This window comes from Panthera onca, chromosome A3 (genome assembly GCF_046562875.1).
Source record: "Panthera onca isolate mPanOnc1 chromosome A3, mPanOnc1 haplotype 2, whole genome shotgun sequence".
Lineage (NCBI taxonomy): Eukaryota > Metazoa > Chordata > Mammalia > Carnivora > Felidae > Panthera > Panthera onca.
Window position 1 is genome coordinate 120321061 of NC_138341.1, and position 17133 is coordinate 120338193.

At 46.7% G+C, this 17133-nt stretch overlaps 1 protein-coding gene across 1 annotated transcript in view; it reads right to left on the minus strand.

Annotated features, from left to right (window-relative positions):
* Positions 1–16907, minus strand: part of LOC132672321 (uncharacterized) — a 30912-nt gene extending 14005 nt beyond the window's left edge. Inside the window, exons 1-2 of the mRNA XM_060624241.3 lie at positions 16426–16907; positions 15534–15604 (exon numbers count right to left, since the gene is read on the minus strand). Coding sequence (XP_060480224.3) covers positions 15534–15604; positions 16426–16907 — 553 coding nt within the window. The remainder of the gene's footprint in view (positions 1–15533; positions 15605–16425) is intronic.
* Between the last annotated feature and the right edge of the window lie 226 nt (positions 16908–17133).

Sequence of the window (17133 nt, forward strand, 5' to 3'; positions counted from 1 at the left end):
CATCTTTTGGCCATCCATTTCCCCAGAAACACCAGTGACTATTCCTCTAACAATGTTTCCAATTACACAACACCCACATTCCTAGTAATCATTCCCTCCCATCGTCACCATAAGCATACCCACACAATCCCGCTCATTGCTCATTTCACCAACTCTCTTTTCATGCCAGATACCCAGCCTATCGGAAGCATCAGGCTGAATCAACAGAGGTCGAAGCAGCAGCAAAACCAATCCGGTGCCAGATCTCAACTGCATCAAGGCCAGTGGGTCACGTGGGATAACTCGCCACGACCACGTGAATTTGAAAGGTTGTCCCCGGTAACTTTCTCCCCACATAGGCTTTGCCCACACAAACTGCAAGGTCCTTGAGAAGATATAATGAAGAGTAAGAAGAGAATGGCTAAAGGGCAGAGGTCTTTATGGGACTCCAGTCATGAGTCTTTGCCCCAGGTTGAAAAAAGCTGACTTCTAGCCATCTAGAAGAATAAGCTCAAAACTTGGGTTGTTAGGACCGTGTCACCTACCACATCCCTCAGGGCTGTAAAAATGATCTGTCTGCTAAGCCATTTTCTTGACAAGCGTTTTGCCTACCTACAAAGGAGTTCACATCCTTTCCCCCTTTCTTCATCTCCTTCAAGTACCCGAGAGCTTCAGGAGCACCAAGCAGCTCAAAATCCTTGTCCTTGGATAGTTGCACTCTCCCCACAAAAAAAGTGCTTTGTGGTGTTTGAGTGGGAACTGGGGAGGGTTGACATTAGACTTTGCAAGGGGGTTCATGTTTACCTTCATGACGCCGGCTGCAAGGTGATTTCAATCATCAGAAGCTGTGACTTCTCTAACAGGACCAAGTACAAGCCGATGATTTTTAGCATACCTGTATAAAAACCATTTTCATAATACCCCATTTTATAAATGAAGAAATTGCCTCGGAGATCTTACTAAGGCTCATATAAAGCCTTTAATCATCTATTTGTTTGACGTTTACTATAAATGTGAAGGTGCTCCACCTAGATCCCTCTTCAAGGAAAGACTTGCTGTCTAGCTGCATAGAATGCAATCAGCACAGAGTTTCCTTCTGTGGGCTTCTTAAGAGCCTGCCTTGCCCTAGGCACTCCCTTCCCAGGGCAACCTGAATCCAGGAACTGGACAAAGTCAGAAAACAGAGACTTGGCCATTTTGGTCCAACACCTTACACGCTGATAGACAATACTCATTGCAGAGCTCTCTGCAGGGTTGGCCAAGGCTTTGGCAAATCTTTATGACAGTTTGATTTCTACCTCTGTCCAATCCTGCTTTCCCTCTCTTCTTTCACAGATGGTACTCTCCACTAAATATCTTGCATCCCAACCTCTGTCTCGACATCTGCTTCGGGGTGACCCGATGGCTGACACCCACACAACTATTCGACCTCTCTCTCTTTATCCAGATGCAGCCTAGACTTTAGTACTCAGCTGGCCTGACAAGGAATATACTAATAGTGCATAGGCGAGTCATTACCATACCCAGCTGCAGCTGGTGCCACCCCAACTCCAGTGCCTCAGATCCCAGAAAGTGAATGTTTGCCTTTTTCCATATTTCTAGAGACTCTGCCCTACCACATTCATGGCTTCTAAGCCCAGGTTTTCTCAGAACAGATTCACCAATTATCAACTCTACGACGGTGTTTATGATGGTCAATATCTTTTATCAGGTCTCAAACAAATGCCTGTTGAGGACTGTCCAGTGAAATGATCAGCTCAAGGTGGTCACATATAAGACAATACAAATTTGCGATTAAGCCTAGCAATTTCTTGTCCACCTTCATACAAAACACTGTGTGAGTGAAACCAAACACATCCCTTGCACCACCACTGGATTTACCCCTTGCTTTGATGTTTGCCAAATGGCTATAAATAGACAGACTCAATCCTTAACTGAGTGGGTCTCCGCATCTCTCCTTTACCTTCTAGATGAACTGGTCTTCTAGTGGCAGATGTGGTTTGAATATGCCCTACGTGCATACTCTTGGAATACCTAGCCCAGCGTTGTTTCCTGTCCTGTGACAGGAAGACATCAAATCTATAACGAGAAGTTTCCAGAAACTGGCTGTGGTTGCCCGGTGATCAAGAAGAAATAGCCCAAGAGATGAAAATTGGTAACAACTGGTTCAGACTACAACTCTGAATGTAATATTCGTATTTGCTGTATACTTGCTGTATAGTAACTGATAACCTGGACTCAAGTCCCCTGGTCTTCTCAGCAATATGGTAAAATCACTCAGCAATAAACACATCCCATGCTACATCCTAACTGAACTCTGTAGCTCACTTTTTCCCCCCAGAGGTAGAAAATAGCTGATACCATTCCCTGAGCAGCATTCTGTTATCAAGTTTCCTTATGACTCTCGTCTAATTATTTATTCATTCGTTGTTGCATTTCTTTAACAAGTATTCCTCGATAACCAAAGAATGTTTATGTCCTCCGGTGGGTTTTCTTAACTAAGCTACCTACCATAGGATTCCCATGCCAACCCCTCCCATGAAAATTTCACATCTGCCTCAATACATGTTTAACTTTCAACTGCTCTTCCCTATGGCTTCTCCATTTCACTAAGGACCATGTTCACTTAGCTGCTCAAGTCAGACACCAGGTACTCATCCTTGATTGTTCCCTCTCCTCCATTATCCACACGCATCCATCCACCTATTCATCCCAAGATCTTCCAATTTTGATGTTTAAATCGCTCCTAAGTCCATATTCTTTTCTCTAGCTCTGCAGGGACCACCCAAGGCCAAGCCACAATATCTGCCACTACCACAACAAAATCTATTCTGAAATGTTTGCTTCCTCTCTTGTCCTCCTCAACTCCTTTCTCCACTGCGTGAGCAGACAGAGCGAGCAACTTAAAAAAGCTCCATCAGTTTATATAACTTTGCTGTTTCATTCAGTCTGATAGCATCTAGTGGCACTTAAAGCACGATCTAAAATCTGTGTGTTCTGTACAGTCTTGAGCAATCCAACCCTGGCTTCCTCCTCCGGTCACTCCTGCTCCCTTTGCTCACTCCCATGTGGCCACAATGACCTTCTTCTAGCTTCTCAACCCCGCCAAGCACTTTCTAGCTTCCGTGTTTCTGTGTTTGCTCCTCTATCTGCAATGTCCTTCTCCTGAATACTTCTCATTCTTCAGATATCTACTTACATGTCGCCGCTTCAGAGCGCTTTCTCTAACCACCTTATCCAGAACAGGCTGCTTACCTTCACACCTGGTTATCCTTTATTATAGTACCTGTTACTTCCTTTCATAGAATTTCTTCCAATTCATGATTAATGAATGGACTTGTTTCTTTACTCAATGTCTATCTCTCCTCCACTAGACTGAGTTCCAGAGGGCAAGCAGTATCTTTCTTACTCAACACACCTTAGCACCTAGGACAGGGTCTTGCTCATAAGTTGTCGGTTTTGTTTTTTTTTAATGTTTACTTGTTTATTTTGAGAGAGAGAGAGAGAGAGAGAGAGAGAGCGTGTGCGCATGCGTGTGCATGTCCGTGCGAGCAGGGGAGTGTCAGAGGGAGAGAGAGAGAATCCCAAGCAGGCTCCACGCTCAGCACAGAGCCCAACGTGGGGCTCAATCTCATGACCTTGAAACTGTGACTTGAGCCAAAATCAAGAGCGGATGCTCAAACAGCTGAGCCACCCGCACCCCTCACCTGTAACTTTTCCAATGAGCGAACCTTCTTTCTGCTCAGACCCCCTTCTCCAGGCTCCCATCAAACACCATGGCACCACCCTCGTGTTCAATCCCCTCCCCGGTCAGTGCAGTCCTACCTCGGGAACACTCCCGTCACCAGTCCCTTCTCTCCACCCCCGATGCTATGCCCTCATCTCAGACACTCGTCATTCCACACTTGGACAACGACAACCCTCTCCTAGCAGGTCCACCTGGCTCTGCTTTCTCCCTCTCTATCCTCCATACCCTGTCAGAGTGACCTTTCCAATATGCAAATCACTCCCCGGCTACAAACCTTCAAATGGCTCCCTGTGGCCTACAGGATAAAGTTCAAACTTCTTAGCATGACATGTGAGGCGCACGGTAACCTCGCCCTGCCTTCCCCTCAGTTCATCTCACAGTCCTCTCTAACCACTCCCACGTCCACAGTCTCCAAACATTCTTTCCCTGCTTCCCACCATCCTGCCCATCCTACGTCCTACAGGCCTCCTAATTCATTCACGTTCCTGCCTGTCCACAGTTACCAGGCTCACTTCCTCTAGCCGGGATGACCACATCCTTCTCTCTAATTGCACATCGCCCTGACCAATCCATTTTCTAAATAGCGGTGAGAGAGCTTTTACACACACAATTTAATCATGGAAACATCTGCCAACTGTCCTCCTTGCTTAAAATCCATGGACAGAGGTTAACAGGTCATGCAAGAAACACCCCCCGGGTATTCTTCCCACACCACCCTTCCCACTCTCTCTGTACTCAGAGCCACTCTCACGCTCCTTCCCATCCCAGGGCCCTCACTCCTCCTTTCCTCACCTGCCTAAAGCACTCAGGAACACTTTCTCCCCATGGAAACTCCCCCTTTCATCATTTTCTTTCGAGGCAATGCCAAGATTCCCTGAGTAACCTCTTGTAGCTCACTGCATTTTTCTTCCAAGCTCTTATCCACCCACGGAGGCTTGGGATATGGGAGAAGGAGCAGGTTCTCCAAGAGGATACAATGAGTTCCAGACCGGGAGTTTGGGGAGAGAGTAGGAGGCTGAGGGTCACTGGATGTAACACTCTGGAGGCCGTTCTTTTGGCTGGGGGTGCTCTGCGTGCCCTGGAAGATGCTGAAGAGGTCTTACATCATTTTTATATATATTTCCATAATTTCTAGGGGTCTGGTACAACAGGGAGGCCACAGCATGTGCTCAATTCAAAGTGGAAGGAATTAAAATCATGGCATTTTGTCCATTTGTTCAGGTTTTGTTCCTTAAAGTTGTCAGAATTATCTTTCTTCATCTTTTTTTTCTTTTTGAGGGGAGATACCTATTCATCAAGGGGATTTTTCGTCAACTCCCCTAACGTATCCATTCAGTAATCATTCATTCATTCATTTATTCACTCAGCATGCACCCGTTGGGTGCCACATCCTTTCCTAGGGGCAAGGACGAGGGGAATGGTCTCTACCTCGATGGTGGCACATGGACGAAGGAAAAACCACATTTACACCCTAGGATTCGGAGAGACTGGAAAACAGGTAACGGTCAAGCTGTCCAAGTCCAGAGCAGCAGGTAACAAATAAGAGCCACATCTGAAGGGGAGAGAGTGGGACAGGTACAGAAAGGCAGAGTCAAGAACCCTGGGGGCAGGACCATTCAGCTGGAGGGAACCTCTTGCTATTTCAGCCGAGTCAGTGGTTGGAGACGTAGCTCTCTGACGGCTTGGCAGGTTCCTATAAACAAATGCGTGAGATCAAGATCCACTAGGCAGTGTCATCTGGTTCCAAATGGATATTGTGCTCCCAACAGAAGTAAAGCTGGTGGCCAAGAATCCTGGGGCCCACGGCGATTGCTGAGAGGGAAAGCAGGCCAGGGCTGGTAAGCATTAGGATCCCTGCAAGATTCTAGTAGCATCAAAGATTAGAGTGGCAGGGGAGGACACTGGGCAGATTCCCAACCCAGTGGACTGAGACAGCAGGACAGGTATGTGCCAGGAATGCCTAAGACTCGTCCCCAAACTGGACCGTTACCCTCTGTTGGTTCTCAGCACCAAATGGAAGCCAATCCAGACTGTGGCTTAGACACTCAGCTCCGAGCAAGCCTGGCTACAGCTGTGGCAAGTGAGGCTACAGATGGAAACGCAGGGGAAGATGGGGCTGACGTCATGCACGTCCCTCTGGCCCCTCGCCATCCTGTCCTCCTGCAGGAGCCCCAGGGAGGACGGTCATCTCGGTGAAGCAGGGCCCTGCTGCCTCCATTTGTTAAGACCTTCCTTCTGTCCTTTTTAAATATCACTGTTAATACCCCCTCGTGGCACTGTCTCGGTCCTTTACCCTTTCATCCAGATATTATTAAAAACTAGTGTCAAAAATGAAATTCTCCGAAGACCCGGTAAAAGTCAGCTGTGAGGCCATGCTGCACAAGAGCACGGCCCGTGATGGGGCGAGCCACTTCCTAAGCTGTGATTTCTGCAGCTAACACTTTCATTTTTCAACCCTATGACGGAAAGCCTAGAGCTAGCCCCGCTTCTGTGCCCTCCGCTGTACCCTTCCTGGGCTTGAAACCATTCTTAAAACTCCCTTATTTGTTTTAACCTTCTACAAGCTTCAGACTTCCCCCTTCCATCTCGTTATGCATAATCTCCTCACAAGGTTCCTGCACCACCAACCTTACCTTCCCACAGGCAAATATTCTTTTACAGACATTTTCGGAACAGTAGGGGTGCATCCCGCCCTGGGACTCCAATGAGTGACCCCTGTTAAGACTCACTGAGACATTCTGGTGAGCCTATCAGAACATTTGGAAGGAGCAAGTTTAAATTCAGCAGTTCTGATGTGGAACCAAATATATATTAAATAGTGCTATATAGCTAGGTAATGTGTGGTAACGCCATGAATTTAATCCACAGTGGCCAGGCACAAAAGATAATTACATTTATTTTCCTCCAAATTAAATTAAATCTAGCTTCAATAGGTTTAAAAGAAAAATCAATCTCGGTTCTATTTAGTGACCTTTCCATCTCCCCAAGGTCATGAAGTCATGGTAATAACAGTAATTATTGTTTTATTATAATTAATGAAATACGGTAAACATGTAGCACTTGCTAAGTTTCAGGCACTCTCCTAAGTGCTTCATCTCACTTATCACAACAACCTTATGAAGGTAAGTAGTTTAATTTTTATCTGTTTTACAGACCTTGAGGCACAAAAGACCTTCGGCCCAAGCCGACAGAATAAACGGAGAAGATGGCATCGGAGGCTTGTTCTACTAGAATCTGCTCTTACCAACCACGGAGAACGTAAATTCTAGCATTTAAAGGTTATCTTGGAACAGAGGGAGGGCTTTACGCTTAACCCAAGGTGTCCGCCATTGTTAGATTTAGTCTCCTGTTCCATGGGGTGGCTTCTGACCTCTAGCCCCTCGTGGGGCCGTTCCCCTGACCACAGGCCCAGCCACAGAGTCTTGGTTAAAGGCTGCTAATCTTGGTGTCCAGCTTCCCCTGTCTCCCACTGAGACCCCCAATCCAGGACACTATGTATAATTAGGACACGGGTCTCCAGCTCCCATGGAAATCCCAGTGACCATCGTTCCCCTAATTCACATACCAGCCTTTTAAACTGAAGCTAAGGCTACTCCCATCCTTGATTCAAATCACCAGCCTCTAGAGTCTCTCCCTCTGTGCCAATCCAGAACAATCTCCCTAAGGAAGCCTGAAACACCAAGACTATTTGCTTCCTTCCCGCTAGCATGGATTTGGGTGTGGGGGATGACGAGATCCCTCCTTCCTGAAAGAAAATGCCTGATTCACTCACCCATGATGAATGTACAGTATTTTTTCCTTGTCTTTAAGACTGAGTGAGGGGCGCCTGGGTGGCTCAGTCGTTTGAGCGTCCAACTTCAGCTCAGGTCATGATCTCATGGTTCCAGCCCCGCATCGGGCTCTGTGCTGACAGCTCAGAGTCTGGAGCCTGCTTCAGATTTTGGGTCTCCCTCTCTCTCTGCCCCTCCCTGGCTTGCGCTCTGTCTCTGTCTCTCTCTCTCTGTCTCTCTCTCTCTCTCTCTCTCTCAAAACTAAACAAACATTAAAAATTTGTTAGAAAGACTGAGGTATGTGGGATTATCCTCTTGGAGCCATACCATACCCCTCACCCCGTCGCTGAGCCTGACTCTCTCCCCTCCATTCTATCTCATCCCATCACTATCAAGCCTCCTGCACCCCACAAATTAAAGAGTGTTGTGGGGCACCTGGGTGGCTCAGTGGGATAAGTGTTCAACTCCGGCTCAGGTCATGATCTCAGGGTTCATGAGTTCGAGCCCCACATCAGGATCTCTGCTGTCAGCACAGAGCCCTCTTTGCATCCTCTGCCCCTCCCCCTGTGCTCACTCGCATGCACTCTCTCTCAAGAATAAACATTTAAACAATTATAAAAAAAAAACAGAGTTGCCAAAAAAACTGCATCTGCCTTTTGAAAATGGTAGATAAACAGAAAGAACCAAGCATTATTTATTCTGCTTCTTCTATATAAACTGTTCTTCCAGGTCAACAAATGGTTGAGGATGGAAAGTGTCCCCCTAGAGAAGTATTGCAGATAATAAATGAAGGTAGAGCGACAATATCACCACTCTGTAAACCCCAATGGATTAGTAGAGCTAAACAATGGCCATGAATGGCTGCCAACAACACCAAAAAGAGGCCACCAGGCATTCCTTCCTCCCTAACGGAACAGAAACGAAACAACCAACAAGCCTGAACCTGATCAAGTCTCTAGATCTGTGCTCTTTAATTCAGGAGTCACTAGCCACAGGCGGCCCTTGGGCACTTGCAATGTGGCTAATCGTAATCGAGGTGAGTTATAGGTGTAAAATACACAGCAGATCTATAAGATTTGGTACAGAAAACAAAACTTAAACTATCCCAATAATCATACTGATAACATGTTGAAATGATGACATTTTGGGGTATGTTGGGTTAAATGAATATATTATTAAAACAAAAAAATTGCATCTGTACACATCATCCCACTCCTTCCTTCCATCTGAGCCTAGACTCTAACTCTGTTTTTAGAAGCATGGGCAATGCTCAAAGTATGAAGTAGAGGTCCAAACTGGGGTAAAACGTGGCAACAGGTCAAATTCAGCATTGGAGCCAGGTCTGATTTTTTTTTAAATGTTAGTGGTATATCAGGTTCTATCCAAATTCCCCTGCTTCAAAATGTAAATATGCAAACAGCATGTGCTCAGGGTAGTACGATAAATGGAAGGAGGTAGAGACAAGAGGAGGAAGCTTCAAGAAAGGCCCCACGGCCATAAGAAAAGGCCAACAGGAGTGGTGGGGACTGTTCAAGTTGCACCTGACAGCTGGTGGAGGCCAACCAGGCCTCCTGACAGCTCCCACTCACTGGCGTTGGCCTCGAATTCCTTGCTGGAGTTTCATCTTTCCATCTCCCGGCTGAGTTCTGGGCCTCTGCCTCATCCCCACCTCTGCGACAGAGAATGTTGCTTGGGAATTTGTTCCAAGACAATTGCAAAATTCAGAAACGCCAATGCAAATTACTTGGCACAGACACTACCTGAGCAGCCAAGCTCAGTGCTGGGCTACGGATCTCCACCCCATTCTCTGAGGTGGGGACGGGGGGGGGGGGTTGGGGGTGGGTGCCTGGTCACCCGGAGGGTCACTGGGTTCCTGCTCCATCTCTTACCAGATTTTCCAAATCAAGTTGTCCTAGACGTGCACAGAGTGAGTACAGACAGTACCTAGAGAACCTTCCATGGTGCCTGGCTCAGAGGTGACTTTGCTGTAATGCCCATGGAGCTTGGGTTTCCGGGACGTCCGTGCATAGCAGCCCCTTCCAAGGCCCTGGGAGGGGCTTTAGGAAGTTCATTAATAATTTTATTCTCTGTCCTCGAGGACTTAAAAAATTTACTTAAGCTCAGGTCCCACAAAACATGAATCTGTCCCTACTTTGGCCCAATTTAGTTCTCAACCAATGTGTCCATCTATCCTGTCCTCACTCATATTCCCCTCCTTCTTCCCCTGTCTCCTTCCTTGCATTTCTACATGGTCAAATAGTACCTACCCTGCCCATTTTCTATCTTTCCCGGGCCCTGCTTATGTATGTGGCAGGCAGAATCATGACCTCTCAGAGATGCCCACAGTCTATTCCCTGGTAGCTGTGACTATGTCACCTTATGCAGCAAAGGGGCTTTGTAGATGTGCATAAGGTCATGGACCTGGAGATGCAAGGCTATCCTGGATTACCCAAGAGGCCCCGATCTAATCACATGGGTCCTTAAAGGAGAAAGTTTTCCTGGCTGAGGTCAGAAAGAGATGTACCACTGTTGACTTTGAAGATAGAGGACATGGCCACAAGCCAAGGAAGGAGGGCAAGACACTAGAAGCTGGAAAGGCAAGGAGAGGGACTCTCTCCTGAAGCCTCCTGAAGGAACACAGCCCTGCTAACACATTCATTTTATTTTCTTTTTAAATAGTCTCTACACCCCACATAGGGCTCAAACCCTTGACCCTGAGATCAAGAGATGCACGCTCCATCGACTGAGCCAGCCAGGTGCCCCCAACGCATTATTTTCAGACCTCTGATCTCCAAAGCTGTACAATAATACGTTGGGTTTTTTTGGTTTGTGTGCGTGTGTGTGTGTTTTTTAAGTAGCCAAGTTTGTGGCAACCCATTACGGTGGTGATAGAAAAAAAAATACAATGCAAATACCTGTGTTTTTTTTGCTCTTCTGGTGCCTTGTCCCTCATTTATCAGTCCGTGCCTCCTAATAATTCTTTTTTACTTTGAGTCGCACATGGTGGGAACAGGGCCTTCTCCCTTGTACCACCCTCCTGACATGATTTGTAAGTGTCTTGCTCTGAGATGGGTTTGCTCCTCTGAGATGGGCTGAGATGGATTTCATCAATCAGCACGCTGGTATTTTAGTATCTATGCTGACAGAGCACGTATAGCACCCTAATATTTTTTTTAATTTTTTTTTTGTTAACATTTATTTATTTTTGAGACAGAGAGAGACAGAGCATGAACGGGGGAGGGTCAGAGAGAGGGAGACACAGAATCTGAAACAGGCTCCGGGCTCTGAGCTGTCAGCACAGAGCCTGACGCGGGGCTCAAACTCACCGACTGCGAGATCATGACCTGAGCCGAAGTCGGCCGCTTAACCGACTGAGCCACCCAGGCGCCCCGCACCCTAATATTTTAAAAATCTATTACCAAGAGGCAACCACTGTTGGAGGGACAGTACACTTTCGCATTAGTGAGCAGCCCAAAGGTTCAATCTCAAATTTTCCACCTCCTACTCCTGTGACCCTTGGCAACTTCACTAACCTGTTTGAGCCATATTCTACCTCCCAGAACAGGAGCACCGTAGGGCATTCCTTTCCGCTGCCTTGATTGTGAGTTCTATGAAGATACCCATCCACCCGGTGAAAATAGACATTTTGTAAGACTCTGAATTTAAACTCTGTTTTCTTTTATTTAAGTCTTGCTTTATAAAGCAATTTAAGTGGGCTTGCAAGGCTGCTGTTGGTGCTGCTGGTGAGCGATGGGGGTCGCTGCTTATTTCGTGAAGCTATTTCCCCAGAAGTTCTGAAAAAGATCTAATTAGAGTTTGACGTCTCACAGCACTGGTGACCTGAGGGTGAGATGATGATACCTGTGTCACCAAGTTATTACAAAGAGAAGCGGGGTAAGCCAGGGACATTGCAGGGCCTGCACGTGGGAGGCCTCCTCTGGTGGAATTCTAACTCAAGGAACGAACATGTCACTCTTTCGTCAGGAACTTGAGCGTATTTGAATACTTACAAAATCACCTCCTGGCCTTTGCATTTGCAAACTGAATTATCTGCATCCTCTTAGTGGATCCTCTAAATGAGAGTCTATATGCAAAAGTGCTTTGGGAAGGTAACAAATGCTAGATGTTACTGTAAATTCAATTTTCTAGTTATATATTCATCCTTGTAAATCTTCCCTTCCCAGAAGAGAAGTGCCCTGTTAGTAGAGTGTGGTACGAAATGCTATGACCTGTTGGGAAGAAAATCTAAATTTTTATTTTTGTCGACTGGTTTTCCCCCACCCCACCCCCCAGCCCCATGATATCTGAAGTCCATGCCTGGAACACTGCTGCTTGGAAAGCTTGAGGGAAAGGCTGAACTGAACTTGCTTTCCCTTCTGTTTCCCTAGACGACAAGGAAGTAAACAGCAGTGAGTTGTTTTTCTTTTTTGTCATTGAAGTGTCAGTCACTGTTGAAGAGTCCATCCTGGGCAGTTGTGAGTTTGGACATCAGTTGTGAGTTTGGACATCAATTGTGGGTTTAGACATCAATTGTGGGTATGAGATCAAACCTCAGACTTATCTCTTGAAAGATAATGGGGACACTGACTAACCACTTGAGAGCTAAACTTTGTCTAATATAAAATAGGAATCATAATCCTAGATATCTAAAAGATGGCGTAAGAGCAAAATAAAGTCATTTCTCTGAAAGAGGGTAGTATAGTGCCTGCACAGGGGTGTTCCATGGTCATTACTTTCTACTTTCTTCTTTCTTATTTATTTGACCTCTCTAGTAAGATCATTCAAACCAACAAAATATCTGTTAAGCATGGTGGAGACAGGAGTGAAGGGAGCGCAGAGAACCCAGTTCCTCCGGTCAGCACCATAACAAGTACAACTTCCAGGGGGAGAAACACATGAGGAAACCAACAATTATGATCTGCTTTCATAAGTACTTGATCACTGTGATCAGACAAACACTAAGCACCAAGCGACCATGTAGGCAAAAAAACTTGATCACAGGCAAGGGACCAGAGGAGGATCTCTGGAGGAAATTACCTGAATGTTGTATCTGAGTTGCCCAGAGAAGCGAGGCAGGGTTCAGGGGGGTTGGGGTTCCAGACAGAGGGATCCTTTATGGGTGCCCAGGGTCCAGACACAGGAAGGCAAGGTGCTTTCAGAAAATCTGAGCTCTTCATGTCAGACGGGGCATGGAAGGAACACATAAGGGTGTGGATGGGTAGGTGATTTGGGGAAGGTACTAAAAAGTAAGGCTGCAGAGCTGGGGAGATCATGAGTTATAACTATGAATTGTAATTATAATTAGGCTCTTTGGGTTTACCCAAATGGGAGGTATTGCACAATCGTATACGTGAAATGACCCGATCAGATTTTCTCTTCAGAAGGTCACGCTGGCTGCCCTGGAGGGTGGACCAGAGGCAGGGAGAACAGTGAGGAGGCCGTGGCATGAATCCAGGTGCAAAGTGGTGGTGGTTAAATGAGGACAAGGACAATAGCATTGGTAAGAAGTGAGTAGATTTGTGTGATAATGAAGCTGAATCAACAGGATTTGACCATTGGATGTCCCCTATGTGGGGAAGAAGCTGTCAGTGGCGATACTTGGGTTTCTCAACTGGGCAACTGGGGGAAAGGTGATTCTTTTTGCTGTGACACCATAAAGACGAACAACGGAAAATGTCTGGTATAGGAGCCGAACAGGATATTAGTAGAGCCAAGGAGAATTACAAAGAGAGAGTTGGCTATGTCTCTGAAATATACCAACATGTCAGGCACTATATGATAAAAGAACGTCCCGATGAGGCTAAGAAAGAATGGACAAATGAGTATGAGAAAAATTAGGGGTGGGGGGCTTGGGAGCTTTCCTAGTCACTAATTCTATTTGCAAGCAACAGAATCCAGCTCTGGTTGATGTGAGAAAAAAAAAAAAATGAGCTTGCTGAAAAAGCACTGGATAATTCAGGGGATTACCAGGAAATCCTGAAAAGTAGGCTGAGAAAACACAGAATGGGGTTCAGACACTGGGGAAGCCCCAAATGCATCGGTGTATCACAAAAGCCCAAAGTCAGATTGCTGTAAGGAGGGTCAACATTGACAAGTAGTTTTGAAAGATCACGAAAAGAACGATCTGCTTTGGCACAGGACTGCGGCTGGTGGATTAGGTGGAGGCCGAAATTCCTCTACAACAAACTATAAGGTTGTCAGGAATAGTGTCCATACACCAACTTCTCTCTGATGTTAGCACTGTGATAACTGTGTGTAGTCTGTGCAGGTACATAGGGAGTAACACAGAGATGTGCAAATGTCCCTCGGTGCCTGCAAAGTCCTGTAGGTGTGTGCCACTCTCCCCGGATGTGGGGAAGGCTGCCGACCGACCACCAAACAGGTCACCCAGGACACCTCAGAAGCTCACACCCTTGGATTCAGACCCCCATGGGCAGGGTTTCCCATTTATCCTTGCTCCGTTGCCTACACCTGCATTTCTCTGCCTGGGATGTGTCCTGTCTTCCTGTAACTCGCTAGGATTCTCACTAATTTTCTCCAGAAAGTGAAAGGGAACCCACTGCCTTGCTCTGTCTCCACTGCCGACAAATTCATCACTGAATTTCCCTGAGGATACTGTTTCCAGGTTGGCGTGTGCAAAAAAAAAAAAAAAACAGAAAGGGAAGCTCTGAAATAAGGAAAACTCCTCCCGCATCCCCACTGTTCTGCAGCTACTTGGGCTGCTCCCAATCTACAGCGAGTGAAAAATTAAAAGAGGTTGGAGATGCCTCCACTCACCGGCTTGTGGAGAAAGCAGGGCTACCCATCCTGCCACTAAATGAGGGGAGACTAGCCACTGATGGGGAAAATGTTCTGAAAAGAAGATCAGAGGCCATCAATCTGGCCATAGATTGGCAGCACTCTCTCCACCCCTAGGCAGCCAGAGCTTTATTAAGAACCACATCGTTCGCCAGTGGCTCGAATGAATGGTCTTCTAACTGCAACAGGGGAGAATCTAGGATTGGGGGAAAACAACAACTAAAAATAATACATCACAACTGGGAAGAATGGGCAAATCCTCAGTAGATTGGGATCCAAAGTTGGAGCACAACTCCCCTGCCTCTATGAGGATGCCTGGCTCCTTCAGTGAAGGAGGTAAAGCTGAGCTCTCTCCAAGGAGAACGAGAGGTTGCAGAGACATGAGGACAGAAGAGGAAGGGGCGCTTGGCTGGCTCAGTTGGTTAAGCGCCTGACTCTTGACTTTGGCTCAGGTCACGATCTTATAGTTTTGAGATCCAGACCCTCACTGGGCTCCATGGAGAGCACGGAGCCTGCTTGGGATTCCGTCTCTCTCTCTCTCTCTCTCTCTCTCTCTCTCTGTGCCACTCTCCCCTGCTTACGCTCTCTCTCTCTAAAAGAAAAAAAAATTAAGAAAAAAAAGAAAAGAGGAAAGCACTTGCCATCCTACGCAGTGAACTACAAACACATAGAGTCACAAGACAAGGACACAGCAGCCTCTTGCCAGCATTGAGAATCCATAGGAACAGTGACCAGTTTAAATCACAGATGCCACTTGGTTTTTGTAGGCAGAGCTTTTTGCTTTCATCCCCAGATTTCAAAGCCACGCACAGCCATTAATTAGTTGTAAGCAATTCAGACCTGTCAACTTTTCACACCTAATCAAGGGCTGATGTATGTCACCCCAAGGGATCCGATCGATAATTCCTCCGCACTCTCGATTGCCCTTTACCCTTCCCCCAGGTCAGCCTTTATGGCAAGCCTGCCTGCCCCTTTTTTCCTCTCACATTATCTGATCCCTCTGCCCTGTGTCCACCCTTCCTGCTGTGCCCCCTCTCCCAAAGTCTTCGTTCCTTCTCGTTTCTCTAGATGAGCTAACCAGGATATTGGGAAACCTAGGGATTTGAGGCCAAGGTACAAAAGTCTGTGAGTCCCAGGCTTTCACAATGAAAAGCCCAAATGAAGATGAGTTTGCAGGCATGAGTTTCCGTTTCTCAAGAGAGGTGTTGGCCTGTAAGTAATGTGTGAATCCTACTCACCGGTCAGATGAACCACAGCCAATCCGCAGGCCTCCATCGTGGAGATGTCCGTCCCTTTCCCCAGCAGGTCCCTGATTAGGAAGGAAGGGAACAAATACAGCTCTGTGTCTGGCTCAAACCCTTCTCTGCCCCTCAATAAAGGCCAAGCTCCATCCCATAGGGATAAATCACTTAGAACAGGCATGATAAATCTACTGCACATTTTGTCTCCCATCACCACAGCCAAGCAGACGTCACTAATGGAGTGTTGTACTTACGCCCTGAAACAACCTGAGACCCAGAATTCGTCTCCAAAGGAAACATGAATGCTCTTTGCCATTTCTGACCTGGACCCTCATACCTGGCTCTCTACCCGGATCACAGGCCAGTCCCTTTCTTGATTTTAAGTTTAAACTGGCTTATTTTTCATATCCTTTTACTATAATGCGTGACATCTTTTAATATAACGTGTCATCCAAAATAATAAGTTTTAGAAGTTACGAAACATAATCGTAAAATGAATACCCATTAACTTGCTCACCTAAACCGAAGAACTCAATTATTATCAATGCTCTGTTATCTATCAAAGGTTTTCTTCCCATTCCACACACTGCCTCCATCTCTGAATTAATGGCTCTCCTGACTTTTGTGTTCATTGTACCCTTGCTGCTCAGCGCATTTTATATTTATTATATGTACACGGGTTTCGCCACTCTCCATACGCAGAACATTCCCACGAAACCTTGCAAGCTGAAATGGCATGAAGCGAAGCAGCAGGTACCATAAGTTACGTGGGAAATGTTCCGGGCGTCGCAAACCCCCAAAATAACCTCTCGCAGGTTTTTCTGACACCTCTGGCCACATCTTGCCGATGGCTGCACGAAGTAAATCGAGAAACAGGCCAGATGCTCACAGACAAGCTCCGAGCTCCGCAGCGGCCGATGCCGAGACGCTGCGCGTGGTTCCGGGAGAAGGTGCTGGATGGCGCCACGTTCGCTGCCCGGCTGGGGCGCGGGGCTGCGGCTGCCACCACCGTCCAGGCTCGCTGCCAAACCCCCGGCCGGTGCACTTCCCCTTGTCCGATTTTGTCATAAAGGGGGACAGCCTCTTTGGAGTCCTGGCGGGTTGGCGAAAACCGTTACCGTAGTAAAGGAGGTCTGTCGTAAAAGCCAAGTGGCGTAACACAAACTTTCGAAAAGCGGGGGGCACCTGTGAACAGGTTCCTCGGCCGGGACGTCTCTGTTCTTGAACACGCGGGGCTGGCTTCGTTTCCGAACTTTCAGGAGTCGTACACGCGGTTTTGGATACAGCAATGGTTCGTGTATTTTCACAGATGTAAAATATTCCATTTTGTGAATGCAACGCAACTGCTTTTCCGGGTATTACGTGTGTCATTAGCCCGGGTGTGATATTACGTTAATACTAAGAAATGAGTATTTGGTCTCCGTGGTTCCTGGCTCGGAGCTTCCCAAACCCTTGGAATTTCCTAAGGAAGGGGAGCAATAAGGTTGTCCTTTGTTATGTAAATGAGGTGACTTTGGAACCTCACCTAAGGTTGAGAGCTGGTTGCCAGAAGAACCAACTGAGAGATTGAAGGGTGGAACTTTCCTTTCTTTTTATT